The sequence below is a fragment of the Parambassis ranga genome, chromosome 13 (genome assembly GCF_900634625.1).
Source record: "Parambassis ranga chromosome 13, fParRan2.1, whole genome shotgun sequence".
Lineage (NCBI taxonomy): Eukaryota > Metazoa > Chordata > Actinopteri > Ambassidae > Parambassis > Parambassis ranga.
The window spans coordinates 5,763,368-5,778,536 of record NC_041033.1 but is presented as its reverse complement, the minus strand read 5'-3'; the positions used below and the strand labels follow the sequence as shown (position 1 = coordinate 5,778,536).

At 42.1% G+C, this 15,169-nt stretch overlaps 1 protein-coding gene across 1 annotated transcript; it reads right to left on the bottom strand.

The window, feature by feature from the left end:
- Positions 1-1,261: 1,261 nt before the first annotated feature.
- gap43 (growth associated protein 43) lies at positions 1,262-13,520 on the bottom strand. Its single transcript, XM_028419678.1, has 3 exons — positions 13,228-13,520; positions 6,153-6,786; positions 1,262-2,527 (listed from the first exon to the last, which is right to left on the bottom strand). The coding sequence occupies exons 1-3, from the start codon at positions 13,255-13,257 to the stop codon at positions 2,448-2,450; spliced, it is 744 nt and encodes a 247-aa protein (XP_028275479.1). The 5' UTR covers positions 13,258-13,520; the 3' UTR covers positions 1,262-2,447.
- Between the last annotated feature and the right edge of the window lie 1,649 nt (positions 13,521-15,169).

The following is a 15,169-nucleotide window of genomic DNA, read 5'->3' as shown; positions in this document are numbered from 1 at the left end:
CAGTTTCTCAGTGAAAGTAGAGAGAAGTTATATATAATATATATAACTAGATATACTCATCAACTGTGAAGGACTTGTAACAGTACTGTACTGGAAGACAAGAGTATAAGGAATTATGTTTAAACCTGTGCTCTTCTCAGGAGTGCCTACTCAGCAAAATTACCATCATTATTGGGGAGGTCACGCAGCCCTTATGAGACACTTATGAGAGTGGCACTTCTATAAAGGGAGGTTGCAATCCCTTCTTAACTGAACCCTATTATCTCAAAAAGAAATCACATGGGCCCTTTTTGAACTTCAAGTATTAAAGGTAAAAGATGATCATATACTTAAAGAAAGTTCCCAATGACATGATTTATAATCTCCAGAATGCCTGTATTATTCATTCATGTATCATAATTTACAGAAGCTTCTGACTGGTTACATATGTTACAGCAGATCTTTGCCTAATAGTTTATAGGTCATCACTCGAGGTGGCAAAGGTTGCTTATACTTTAAAAAAAATATCTGTAGTCAACATTTTGGTATGATAACCTCATTGAAGCTAAATTATTGTTATCAGCTGTTAAAGTTACCCTCCCCAATGAAAATAAAATGCATTTTTGACAAAGTGTATATATGTATATGTATATATCTCGACTGGCCCATGGACTATAATTGTTTTGGCTTAGTGTATTATGTTTCTCTTCTAGTATTTGGACAAATTACCATGATTACCATGATAGCACATTATTATGAGGAAAAATGTAAAGTTATACACTTTTAAGTTTAAATTTGACAGAATGAGTGTTTATTTAAAACAAATCACACGTGATGTTTGGCCTATAGTAATATAATATACTATAATAGTATAATAATTGAAAAGGATTAATTCATATTCATATTTATTTCCATATTTTGCATGTGTGTCCAGTTTAGCTTCATATTTATATCAGAGCAAACACACAGATATGAAATTCGGTTGCTTCGTGTAACATTGCATTAATATTCCCTAATTAATGATCCATTAAGTCCAAACTAATCACCTTAAGAGGCTGGATCATTTGTTAAAGTTGAGCAACATGACTCAATGGTAAATTCTGCCTCCATTTATGCTTTAAATCACATTTTCACATGCTACTACAACACTTTTAAGCTAAGTGTTGTAGTAGCATGTGAAAAGAAAACAAAGCATTCTTCCATGACCTTAAATATTTCATACGAACAAACCAAACTAGTCTAAAAACAAACTCCACAGTTTATGATGGTAATTGGCACATTTGCTTTATTTTGAAAACAGACATTGAAACCATTTTTATTTTTTCATATTTTTTCTTTTCTCACAACTTTGAACTCCTTGATAAGGTTGAAACTGGACATTGCACTCACTGGAACATAGGAAAAGTATCTTTTTTTGTTTGTTTGTTTGCTCGTTTGTTTGATTTTACTTTTTACTTTTTTTTTGTAACATCAGTGCAAGAGTATTTTTCCCAATTCATATAAACTGTCATAACAACACCAAAGACATCAAAAAGAAGCCGCCACACCTCTTAAAGTTTTGTGACTGCGAAAAAGTTCCTCCAAGAAGGGAGAGTTCCCATCATGCTTCTGGTTCGATGGTTCATGCTATTCTGTTCTCAGGTTTGGTTGGCAATAAACGCCAGTTACATCAATACTATAGTTGATTTCTATAGTCTATTATACGATCATGTCATTTAAATGGCAATAGGTCCTTTACTGTAAATGTGAGTTAGCAGAGTTTAAAAGGGGTGTAAACCAAGCTTGACTGACTCAAGCACAGTAGAGAGAGAGTAATAGTCTTGTCTAATATGTTGCTTTTGGATTCAGGGTAAGGCCGTCCAACTGGAAATGTTGCACATTTAATTATACATTCTATAATCCACCCAATGTGTCAGTCCATTTGCTATTTGCTGTGTTCTCAACACGTTTGGACCGTGTCAAAAACTAGAGTTGCATTTTAAAACCTGCTTGTTTGTTGTGCGTGCATTTGCAGAAACGGATTTTATTTGCAAAATGTGAGTAAAGAAAGTGCATTACAACGCAAATAAATCATTATATGCATTGGCAATGCATCTTAAATGTGCTAATATCCAGTTGGGAGCACAGTTGTTTGACATACATTAACATAGTGAAGATGTAACAAAATCAAATGTTTCACCTCAACATCATCATCAAACGTCATCATCAAGGTAACAATCATTGTTTTCATAATCGTCAACAATATCATCATCATCATCATCATCATCACTGTCATCATTGTATTAGCTTGAGCCAAAAAACGTCACGCTGGAAACTCCCCCCAACATGAGAAAATCATTGCCACACAAAAAATGACAAACAAATAGAAACGGACTGCCTTCACGCTGGGAAGGCAAAGAGCAACCTTTTTAGATTTTTGTTTTTGTGTTATTCTTCATACTCTTAATTCTGCTTTCATTAGGTTAGACTTATTCATCCTTGGACTCGGTGACCTCCGCTGCTGCATCGGCTGGGGTGGCCTCATCTGCTTTAGACTCCTCTGCAGCATCTGGGGTGGATCGAAGGTGAAAAGAGAAAAAGGGCAAAGGAGGAGGAGGAGGAAAACAGAGCAGAGGAAAACATAGAAAATTAGCCTGGGGGGTGGAATAATCTGACTGTGATATGACATGTATCAGGCTATGACTCAGTATATTTTGCTTTACTGCAGTATTGAATAGGGCGAATGTAGTTTTAGGAATGAAAAAATAGACATGTCTTTACAGTGGTGCCTCTTTAATATCACACCAATAAGCAAAAGTGGTCCAGCAGTGGTACACCCCGAGTCTGGACCTTCATACATGTCCAAACTTTTAGAAAATTCAAATAAAAGTGGCCAACAGAATTGTTTTTTTTTTTAAGTAGATATGACAAAACACAAGTTCACAGGTTTCCCACTTGCTGAGGCTGCCTCTGGTGATGTGTTTTTACTCTGGAAGGAACACACTAAAAGACCTGTGTAGCTGTTCTCACAAGATGTCACCTCCACTTAAACAGAGAGGGTGTCATACAGAAGATGCAACCTAATGTCTGAAAGACCCCCCCCCCTCCCCAATTGGCTGTGTAAATAATAAAGGAAGAGAGTGCTCCTAATGGACCCATGAAGTATTTGAACTGGCATCACAACGCTAACAGCAGCATCTCAACCTGTCACATCTGATACTGTGTGAAGCTCGGGGTGTGCCGTGCTATGAAAACATCCAGCGGCTTTCTGATAGATGAGGACTGCTAAATAATGATCCATGATAGAACACAAAGGAATGGATAATTAGGTTTTGTGGGTGATATCGCTCTAGTCATTTCTATATGTTTTTTTTTGTTTTGTTCCTGAGAAAATTGTCAAAAATTAAGATAAAAGTGATACTTTAAAACTTAAACTACGTTTCAGAACTTTATTATTTCTGATTAAACCAATTATTCTAGTGCTCGCAGCATGGTGATGTCACACCCCAATGATCTCATACTCTTTTAATAGATAGAGGAGGAATAGGAGAATGACATCATTGCATTGGAGACTGGGGTGATGGAGTGCATGTGTGTGTGTGAGGCAGGGAGGGAGAGAGAGAGACAGAGAAGTGGGGCAATCATGTCTACATTAGGGCTTAGTGTGTGTGTGTGAGTGACTCAAGACAGCATGAGTCATAGCAGATCTTCCAGGTAAGAGGTAATTAGCTTGTTAGCTAGTATGACAGGTTTGAGTATGTCCTTCTCCACAGCCGCTCATCTGTGTGATGCAAATACTATTTCAGAGCCAACGCTCATCATTTCTGGTGATCTGACATCAGCCGTTGCGTTTATTTACACCTTGTTACTGACTGAAACTCCACTTACTTTTCTTGTTGCATTTGCATGTAAACACCTGTTTTGCTCAGCGTATCCGCCAACATCCAGGTCTTAGTAAACAACAGTAATATATGTTTCTTAACCGCAGACCTAATAATGATGGCTACATTCCTCTTTTGTGCATGCACATTTGTGCAGGCTCTAAGTCATGTCTCATCAAGCTGAAACATCATTAACACAATTGTACCTTCTGTACTGTGACAGTTTAGAATGTCCGCTAGGTAAAAGCTCACTTCAGAAAACACTTTGGAAAAATAGCGAGGAGCTGGAATAAGTATTGGTAAACCAGATCTAAAATCAATGTGTTGATGTCGTATGGTAAGATAGATGTGGAAATGTTATATTAATATGATGCTGAATGAATAATAAATCATGAGAACATTCTGTGCAGGATCGAAATACATAGGTCAATACAAATGAAAGGTAGCACCATCATACATCTCTCTTTTTAATTTACAGTATTTTCAGTTTTAGCTATGAAAAATAAATAAACTAGCAAGTCCGGACCTCTGTGACCTGACTGTTGCTGATAGATCCAAATTTTGTAAAAACTTTTTGCTCAGTTTCAGTATTCAGTGCCATCATAAATTTTCATTACGCAGATGACACCCGACTCTGTGTACCAGATTTTGTGCTGAGCTTTTTTTCCACTGCTTCACTAAGTTTCCTACTAAAAAAAAGGATCATCATTTACAAAGTGCATATCTCAAGCATGCCGCTAGAGATATGCAAAAACAAGAGAGCCCATGTCACTCTTGCTCTAAACTGTTGGATGTGCTTCCCACTCAGATCTCACTGATCTGCTGCTGACTGTAAGGACTACAGAGACAAAGACCTGCTCTGACTCAGCTGTAGGTTGTCAAATGTGGAGACTCAATTTTTGGGTGAGATTTTTAATGAAAAAGAAACCTTTATAGCTTATTTTACCTAAAATACTGCTTTGCGGTCCCATCCATATTCTGTTGGAGGACTGCAGGTATGTGGAAATTGCATGTTTAAATGTTTTAAAATTTGACTTCTTTTTTTATGCATTTTTTTTCTTATAACATTATAACAGAATTCAGTGACATTTTCCTTGGTGGAAAATCTAGATCATACTAGGCTGTAATTTTTCAGATCACAATACATGGGGTCCTTGTGCATATATGACATCATTCTGTCCATTAAAGCTTAACCCACTGACTTAGTTATAAATATTAACTTGCTCTCTGAGTCAGTTCAGTTAGTCGGGCAGATTGTGGCCAGCAGAGGATTCTTAAATAGCAGTTCTTTGTCAAGTAGTGTTTGTTTATGACAGACTTCCCCAGTGTGGATCATGACCAGAACGGATCATTAATCATTCATTTAAATCAGAGCACCTGTTATACTCGCTCTGCTCCATGCAGGCCAGTTATCCCATCGAGGTGGTAACTATGACAACAGGGAGACAGTGCTGTCTAGGTGACCTAGTTTCTGTGTAGTTCTGTAGTTGATGTGTGTGTGTGTGTGTGTGTTTTTTTCCTACCTCACACCCCCCCTCTGTCTTCAGACTGAGCATGCTCCAATGGAAGTCCTTGGACCATATGAGTTCATGTCAAATGTATGTTGCATCATCAAGTTATAATATAATTTCATGGCCTTCCAGGTTTTTCTCAGGTACACATAACAGCTATAATTGGATGTCACATAGTGATTTGTTCTCAAACCTCCTGGCATTAGAGGTCCAGACAGGAAGGATGTTGTCAACATGTTTCTGCACACTACATTGTGTAAGAAAATGCAAATACGATCAGCCATCTGAGATGTTATAAGACAAATATGCTAATTTCTTAACTCAAAAACAATTCAACACATCAAGCTTCTTGTCGAATGACTACATCCAGGATAACACCATCACATTGTACAACATTCCTGATGAATGCTTATCACTTCCCGAGCAGCGTTTCTGTCCCAGTTTTTTGCCTCATCAGTATGAGGTTCCCATCTCGCTGAGGCTATAAGATACAAGGCTGTCTAATCTAATACTGAGCTGTATGTGTGTTAACTACTGAATGGTGGAACACTGCCAAAGATCTTTAAATCCCAAAGACTCAACAAGCAGTTATGTCCTGTGCTGCTGGCCAAACAGACTACAGGAAGGTTTACCTATTTGCCTTTATTAGATTCTCACTGTAAGTAATTGCTTCTTGATTGGTGGAGGTGTCTGGTCATTATATTTGTGTTTGAACTCAGCGACCTTGCTTACATACACACACATCTAATTGTTTGATTCTTGTATTTGTCGCCGTGTGGAGTCTCTGCTACGATCTGCATACCTTGTTTATCTTTTGTTTGGTTAGGCTCCTCCTTCTCAGCTGTCGGACTGACAGCAGCAGGCACATCGGCTTGTCTGGCCTCCTCCTTCTTCTCTTCACTCTTCTCCTCCTCCTTCTTCTCCTCAGCTGTGGCTGTGGTGGGACTCTTGGCTGCCACCGCTGGAGCCTCCACCTCTTTGGGCTTCTCCTCGGCTTTCTCCTCCGCCTTTGGCTCCTCTTTCTGGGATTCAGAGGGAGCTGTGGCGGCCGTAGGAGAGGCAGCAGCTGGGGCTGCTGCTACAGGAGACGTGGCAGCAGCTGCTGGAGAGTTATCTGGCTTGTCTGCTTCTGGGCTTTTGGCTTGGTTTGTCTCCTCCTCCTCCTTCTTGGCCTCCTCTCCTGCAGCTTCCTCCTGCTTAGCAGGTGCCTCCTCTCCCTCCGCTTTCTTTGCCTCCTCTCCTCCCTCCGTCACCTCCTTGGCATCAGCAGGACTGTCTCCCTCCTTCTCTTCCTCTCCATCTTTCATCTTTTTCCGAGTTATGTGTCCACGGAAGCTGGCCTGTATTTTGGTGGCAGCCTTGTGGGCCTTGTCCTCGGGTTTGTTGGTGGTGCCATCCTGTTCAATCTTCTGGTCCGCCTCCTCATTCTTCTCCACCTGGTAGGTAAGAAACAATACAGCAGGTTAACATCAATGTTCAATGATGGCGTAGGACCACTAGTACCCAGCAAGGGGTTTACTTGCAAAACAACAAAAAGTAAAAAAAAAAAAAAAAACATCATGCTGGCATACAGTTATAGTCTTTAGAATTCTATAGAAGTTTATAAAGAAGTAAGAAAAGGAAAGTAATGCCTTAAGACAGGAGTTCTTAACTAACCCATGACAGGATAATTATACTGGGAAAAGTTAGGTTAGGGTTCCAGGACATGTTTAGAATAGAGTCCAAGTGAGGAATGGGATGAGGAACAGGGTTAGGAAAAGGATAGTACACAGTGTAATATTGAAAGGGAGTCCATAATATTACCTTAGGCAACTGGATCCATAGCTGTCCTTCAAATAGTGGGTTGTACTATGAGTCATATAAATCTAATGAAAAGAAATCAAATCAAATAAAGGAATGAATGATGAGCACTAAAAGTGGCAAACAAAATGAATCAGTACATTCAAAATGAATAGGCAAACAAATCAAGGTAAAACATTCTCTCGCCAACTCATTAAAAAGCATTAAATGTGCACCTTAAATGAATGTGAATAAGCAGAATGAAGCAAATGCAAACTGTCAAACATACATGCAGGCTGTGCAGCAGCAGTTATTGCAAATAATAAAGATGTGAGAAAACAGCAGAATTAAAATGTCTCTGTGTGGTTTGTCTGCACAGGTATCATGGCTTTGTCGGGATCCAGTTACTTGTTTCACAATAGAACTAATCTACAGCATTTCATCATTTCATGTGCAGAAAGGAGGGGATTTAGTGCCTTTGTGAATTGTGAAAATAACAGATGTGTGTGTGGGTTGACTGTCTGTACATAATGAATCGAGTACACAGGGATTCGGGGCATGGCAAATGACTCTGGGCATTTATTGTGGTTATTCAATCCAGGCACACAGTTGATATTGTCCTCTGGATAATAGTGCTGAGATAGATTTAGTGAATAATTTAACTTAAACCTACAACCATCTCCAATGCATCCATTAATCTCCTGTGCATCCTTTACTAATGATGTCTTCAACATTATGGGCGGTAAATCATCAAACCTGAAGCTCTTTCTTTAAATTAATGAGCCAATCTCTATTCTCTGGGTACAGTAGCAGCTTCATGTCTGGCTGCTAGGGAACGCGGCTGCTTGCTAGAAGCTCCTCAGCATTCACTGCCATACCCCTCCCAACCATCAAAGGTTACCTTGACAACCAGAGTGCTAACTCATCACGGCTCTGTCTGCTGGTTGGTGCTATGAAAGACTATATGTCACTCTGATTGGCAGCACACCTGACCCCTCAGGGGAGTAGGGCCAATAGGAACTCGTAAATCAGGCCGAGCAATCAGCATGGCTAAGAAGGGTTTGTAAAGCGGTGGTGGTGGTGGTGGGGTTAAAGGGGTTACATGTATGTTTGTGCATTATGTTGAAGCAGAGCGGCAGAATCTTGTTTAAGGTCAGTGAATTTGAGTCAAATTGGTTTTCCGGACACTGAGTCTATTTCCTAAAACCTTCTGTCTTTGATGGTGTCATCATATTGGATATGAGGTCTGACTTGGACAGCTGCCTGTGTGAGGAATCAAATCTGCGTGGCATGATTTAAGAGGTGGAGGCTTTGAACCAACATGTCATCTTCAGGGTCAGTATGTCAGTGCAATATTGGAACAGCAGAGGCCAAGGTACAGCTGTATTGGTATATTCACCTCCTCCACCTTTATTCCCCTAGCTTCAGAGTGTAAATCCTGCCCCAGGCCTCACTGCAGTTCCTAATATACACCCCTCTTCCTGAAGCAATTTTGTGCTGTGTAATATTAGTAACAGAAATAAATGATACATATTGCCGGCAGTGAGGGGGATGGTAGACTGTCAGGAGCTTAACACTGCCTCACAAACGTAGTAATTCACATTTAAGACCTGTTAACAATCAGCTGTGGAAATCAACTTCAGCTACAGCAGACAGTATGGAGACAGACAAAGCACCAGAGCCACACCCTCTGCTCTTAATAATATGAAGGTCTCTAGTGACTTATTGGGCTTTTATTGTGTCTGATCTCATGGGGACTAACAATTGCCAAAAATTTGACCCAAGCACTTAAGTCTAAATAGAATTACTTCCTGGCTGCATCGAGTGAGTCAGAAGGACGGAGAAAGAGTAAGCGATGGATGAGGGTGTTTGGGAATATGGGGGTATGACATCATTTTTGGAGCAGAGAGGGATGTCATTTACATTAGTGATGTGTATGAGTGGAAATGTAATAAAATACCAGCAGAGTGAGTGCCAAATGAGCTCATATGAAGACAGGAAGAAACACCACCATCATGGCCCGACCACAACTGTCTGTGCATCTCCCTTTAAAAGTGCTGTGCTGTCATTTTCTTTACAGACTATAAGGTTCACTGCCAATCATATCAAACTTATTGTGCTTTAATATATAAGTAGAGATTGTAGTTCACCTGGACAAATCTCATATTGTCTGAACAGAAAACATAACTGCAAATCCTTAATCAAGTGCTTCTTGACTGTTAATTGAACCCTGGTCACGTATGCTCCTGCAGGCGCTACCCTAGCTCAGTGCGTCTGTGCGGCACACATTTTCATTCATAAATACAGCAGCACATCCCAAAGGTGCAGCACACACCACAAGGTAAAGGAAGTCTTCACACAGAGACTTCATGAATGTTCAAATTCTTCCTTAATTAATTTGCAGTGAGAAAACATATTTGTATTATCAGGTTAATAAAAGGACTTATTATAATTGGCCTGCAGTAATCCCTTTTTTGAACACAGCCTCACTGGTTGCCATAGTTACGGTACATTAAGTAGTAAAAACAGTTTTATCCCCAGAAATGTTTGCAGTATTGTGTGCTACTCTTGCAAAAAAAAAGACATTTGTGTAATTATGATGTAGCAACAAGGCAGGCTGTAGGACGCTGTGTGCTATGTAAAGACTGTCATCTCCATGTTCAGAATATAAATGTGCAATAGCTCACAGACTAAAGACAAAAATGCCATTCTCCAGAACACAAACCCCTCTGCTTTGTCAGTAAAGGTAATAAATGGCCTTGCTAAAATGTACACAGGGCATTATCTGACAGCTGGATGTGTCTATTACAGTCCATCAGCTGCAGTTTGCCTGCCTCTGTCCTTGGGTGGGCACCGGCTGTCGTGAGAACCACACCCCAGAGTCAGTGGCTTCACTGACTTATCCATAACCACACACAATCACACACGTACGCCTATGTGCGCGCACACACACATACACACACACCATCCCCCAATAGTGACACACAGTAACAATCCACCACCTTCCTACTGCCTCAATGAGAATGCCATTAGGGACTTGCTTTAGGAAGGTGGAGGGGGAGGGGGTAGAAACAGGGAAAGACACAATAGATAGGTGAGGTTAATGCTGGTTGAATTACCACACAACCACAGCTCACGCTAAGCATGCATGAGACATACGTATGATCTTTTTTTATTATTATTCTGATCCATTCAGGCTGGAGTATCTCTTCACCTTTCTGCTTCACCCAGCCTCAGATCAAATGCCTCCAGCAAGAGGGGAGGGAACTATTAAAGGTAATATTTGCATTTGCACCTTTTTAAAAACCAAACAGGTGCCTTAAGCCACTTTAAAGTGAAATTTAATAGATTAGATAAATGAAATTTATAGCATTTTGTCCAGTTTCTTATGAAATAAATGTCATTTGTCGTATTAGAGCTCCAAAGCAGGCAGACAGATAATATTAGCCACACTGGTGGAAGAATACACACTTCTTACAATCACACCTCTTTCCTGAAAACCCCAGCATCATTTCAATGGTTGTCTGCTTTTCTGCAACAACCATCCAGACACCAAAGACTGGCTGCTGTCTGCAACTGCTGAATATCTCCTTTTCTCTTTCTGTCGTCTTTCACTCTGTTTCTCAGTGAGCAAACTGCTACCCACTCATTCTCTGCTCTCTCTCTCTCTCTCTCTCTCTCTCTCACACACACACACAGACATAGCGGAGCACCACACCCTTTTAGCCAGCTATCTCCTGCAGATGAGGAGAGGGGGGCTCAGGTGGTGACTGCCACAGCCCTCGCTCGCCATGTCTTTCGCTCCCTCTCTCTCTCCCTCTCTCCTTTGACGGTGAATTGATGAGCGATGTTAAAGGATGCACTGTTTCTTTTACGATGGCCCGGGAAAAGATGCTCCGCAGCAACTAATAAGCGGCCATATGCCAGACTCATTACATCCTCTGAAGCAGCCTTTAATTCAATTACACCAGCTCTCTGCCTGAACAAAGGCTCTGCAATCGCCGCTGATCTCACAGGGGCTGGGGATAAGGATGGGGTGGAAGTGGAATAAGGGAGAGATGCTGGAGGAGAGTGGGGCCACAGTTGGATGTGGTATAGGCGAGGGGGAGGTTGGTGGAAGCAGGAACTGGAAATGTGGGCAGTGGTGAGCCTGATTATAAGAAAAGGGCTTAACAGGCTGGATCTTAAAATTATGCATTGGTTTTTTAATATTGTAGAGATAAAGGTGACAGGGGAGGCAGAACAAAGCATGACTGACAGGTCGGATGAGAAACTAATGATGGAGTAAAGCATATATAGGAAGTGATGGTGAAGGAGTTGGTCTCAAGATGAACTCACACTTGGTCTTTTGCCAAAAGCTAAAGAATAAAGCAAAGGGACACTAGTCCTGTGGTGGTGAAGTCTGCCTTAAAACAGCTATATATATAAGCTAAATAATGAGACTCAAGCCACTCCCATATATAGTGAAGATGTTGCAATAGCACTTAACGCTCCACAATGGCAGCTCCCACAGAAACACTGCCATGTTTTAAAGCCGAAAATCATGCTCTTTGCTCATTCATCCATGAAAACCACAGAGTGTGTCTGCATTAATTTATGCTGCAAATGCAGGAGCAGGAGGATAAGTGCCTGTAGGCTGGGAGGATATTTTTCCCTGTGGTGAGGCAGCGACAGTGGGAAAAGCCTCACCCACATGGCTGCAGTGTGCAGCATGCCGGCTTCTACATTCCCTCATGTTTCCTCCCCTTTTGGTCTGTCTCGCCTTCGCGCCTGCTCACCACCTACTCCAACCATCATCCATTGCTCCGTCACCGGCATATTTCCTGCTGCTGGGTGTAGCCACCATCCAGGTTTCATTCCATCTTCTTACCTTTTTTTTTCTTTTTGCTTTGCTTTGCTGCATACCTGCCTCTCCCTACCTTCCCCCCCTTTTTTTTCCCACAATCCTCGTTTCAATCCGTGTTTCAGTGGCTTTGCACCTTTATTTCTTCTCCATGTGCACCAGCCACACTCCACCCTGCCGCTCATTTTCCCCGTGCCTGCACCTCGCTCTTCCTGCATGTCTTTCAGTTGGCAAGCTTTGCTTCCTTTCTTTCTGTCTGTCTCTCTCTCTCTCTCCTCCCTGCCAGAGCTAATATGACTCATCCCGGCTGACATTTAAGAAGCAATCAAGTGCCATCAGAATCCAGTGTGTTATGAGTCCGATAAAATCATAATCAGCTTGAGATAGCAGCAGGAACCACATGCAGAACCACCACGGCAGCTGCTGAAATAAGTGCTATATCCTCCTCTATGCAACACCCTCTTTTTATTGGTTAGTATTCCCTACCTGTGAGACCGGCTATGGGTTATTATAAACTACCCAAAACCACCCTTTCACACCCTTTTAATGAGTGCACACTTCATAGTATCCTCCATTGACAACATCCACTTATAAAGCTGGAGGGCTATGATAATCCATTTATACTCATTTATTCCCATTGTATTCCCCCGAGGCCATTGACATGATGGTGCTGCTCACTCAATCCGTACCCCACCCTTTTTTTCCCCTCTCTCCTCACTGTGGAAATTTACTTTCCTGTCACCCATTTCTGCTCAGAGTAACAGAAATACAAAGAGACACCTATTCAAGGCGTCAATTAGAAGAACACTGCAGGTTTGTCTAATTAATATGAAGCATCATTAACACATGAAGATCAAGCAGAGTTCAGTAGAGCACCTGAATACATTTCAGCTTTTATATTAGAGACGATACAGAATCTATCAAGCACTTTTTTTTTCCACATGCTTGATCAATAGGAGGGGATGCCAGCAGCCCAGAGATCGAGTTACAGTCTTGTGTCTCCACACTACAAGTACAGTGTGAGGTCTGAGAGGCATTGTGGCAACATCCATTCATGCGGGATAATCACATTAACTAGGCGTGTCTGGGCTCTGTGGATACATTTCTATAAAGGCCCAGAGTCAATGGAAATCACACCAACATTTTACCTCAAGCCACCCCCGCCAATCAGACTATAGAATACAAGAGTCACAAGAGTTCAAAGTTGATGGGGAGCTTATAAAAAATACTGATAAAGCAAATCAAAGCAGTTTACCGGTTTGGTTCTTCTTATGCAGCACAGCATAGTTGTAGTTGTAGTATCCTCCCTTTTTTCTTCTCTGCTTCTTTCTTTCCTTTTTCCTCCCTTTCACTTCTCTCTCTCACTCTCTCTCTCTCTTGCACGCTCTCTCTTTCGTGCACACACACACTCTCTCTTTCTCTCTCTCTCTCTCTCTCTATGGCTGTATCAACAGCTAAGCCGCCCAGTACATTTACTCATCCCAGTTTGCACACACGCGCTCTTCAGTCGGTCTGCCTGGGCTCAACTCTCTCACCGTCTCTTACTCGCTTGCCTGACAATGACTACAAGCCCACCCTTTAAACCCCTCCCTTTCCTTCACTCCCTCCATCCCTCTCTCCTCCTCTCCTCCCTTCACACTATCCCCCTCCTCCTCTTCCTCCTCCTCCTCCTCCTCCTTTTCTCGCTCATAGTGATGAAACCCCCCCTCCACCTCTTTTAGATCAGCGCTCCTCTCTTCTACATCTTCTCACTCTCCTCCTCCTCCTCTTCTTTCCTCTCAGCCTGGCTCCAGCAAAAAAGCTGCGGCCCCACCCTAAAAAAGCCTCTCCCTTAATAACTGACTGGATACTTCCAGTTAATCTGTGTCATCTTTTATTTTTGCTTTATTACAGTGTTACCATTGCCATTCAATTCTCTCCTCCTTCCACTCAGATAAATTGGTGTCTTTAAAAAAAAAGTGCTTTCCAAATGGAAGTTGCCTCTTCTGATTGCTCAGGCTCTCTCTCAGACTCTCTGGATCTCAGATCAGTGTGTTATCCTGGAGCCTGTGAGCCCTGCGTCCAAATTACCATGGCGATGCCAAAAGCATGTTTTCTGGCACAGCCGGAGGAGCTTCTCTTGCCAGGAGAGATGTGTGAAAGAGAGCAGTGATGATTGCAAGCACACACACACACACAGTGCTTTTAGGACACGTCACCCGCACCGCCAAACCACCCACCCCCCATACCCAGCGCTCTCTGTTCTCATGGAAACACCAGCAGATAGACTAGAAGAGCAGAGAAGGAGTGTGTGTGTGAGAGAGAGAAAGACAGAAAGAGAAAGAGAGAGAGAGAGAGAAAGGAATAAAGAAATGAGGTGGAAGCAAAAAGGCCGGGTGTGGCAGACAGGCAGGCGAGGCAAACTGCTCTTCTGTCTCCCTCCCGCCCCGTTTCTTCCTCCCCCTGTGTCCACATTTGCACGCACACACACTCACACACTAGTTTAATGAGCAAGCACAAGGCATGCATTATCCCCATAACTACATTTATAACCATTACCATACAGTGAGGCTTGGAGGCGCATGCTCATGCAAACACCCACACTCTGTATTTGTCTTTCATAATGCACACACACACACTGACACACATACACACACATTTTGGTGTCAGAGGAGTCCCCACCCCCGCTCTGACACCAGTGAGCACCAGCAGATGCTACAGAAACAATGAGGATGGAAGGAGAGATGGAAGAAAAAAAGGGGCTTAGACAGAGCTAGGGATGGAAGGATGGATGGAGGGAAAGGGAGAGAGGGAGAGCAAGACCTGACGGGTGGTTCTCTGCTATTCTTCTCTTTTACAGGATTATTCCACATCCACTTAACTGAAAGGAAACCATTAACCTGCACCACTGAGCCACAGGCCTTCACCGGTGGCCGCTGCTGCCACAAAATCTAGCACCATTTCTTGGCTGTACTACATCATCACTATGTGTCATCATGGCCAATAGCAGGCTGTATGACACAGACAGTGTAATCATGCAGGGTTCTGCTGAGTGTGCACAATCTTCCTCAGCAGTGCCCTGCTTTACTTTTGGTACAGTTATGCACATTCATACTGAACAGCTGCAAGCTCACATCCCCTACTGGGCTACCCCAATGAAATAAGAAAACATATTTCGGCTCAGATATAAAGACAAAAATAAAGATGTGTGAGATTTT

Bases quoted from the DNA above. Each gene is read 5' to 3' on its own strand.
- gap43 (XM_028419678.1), bottom strand. From the start codon at position 13,257: ATGCTGTGCTGCATAAGAAGAACCAAACCG. The intron at 6,787-13,227 runs GTAAACTGCTTT...CTTACCTACCAG, and splicing joins GCATAAGAAGAACCAAACCG to GTGGAGAAGAATGAGGAGGC. The intron at 2,528-6,152 runs GTATGCAGATCG...GATCCACCCCAG, and splicing joins CCAAACAAAAGATAAACAAG to ATGCTGCAGAGGAGTCTAAA.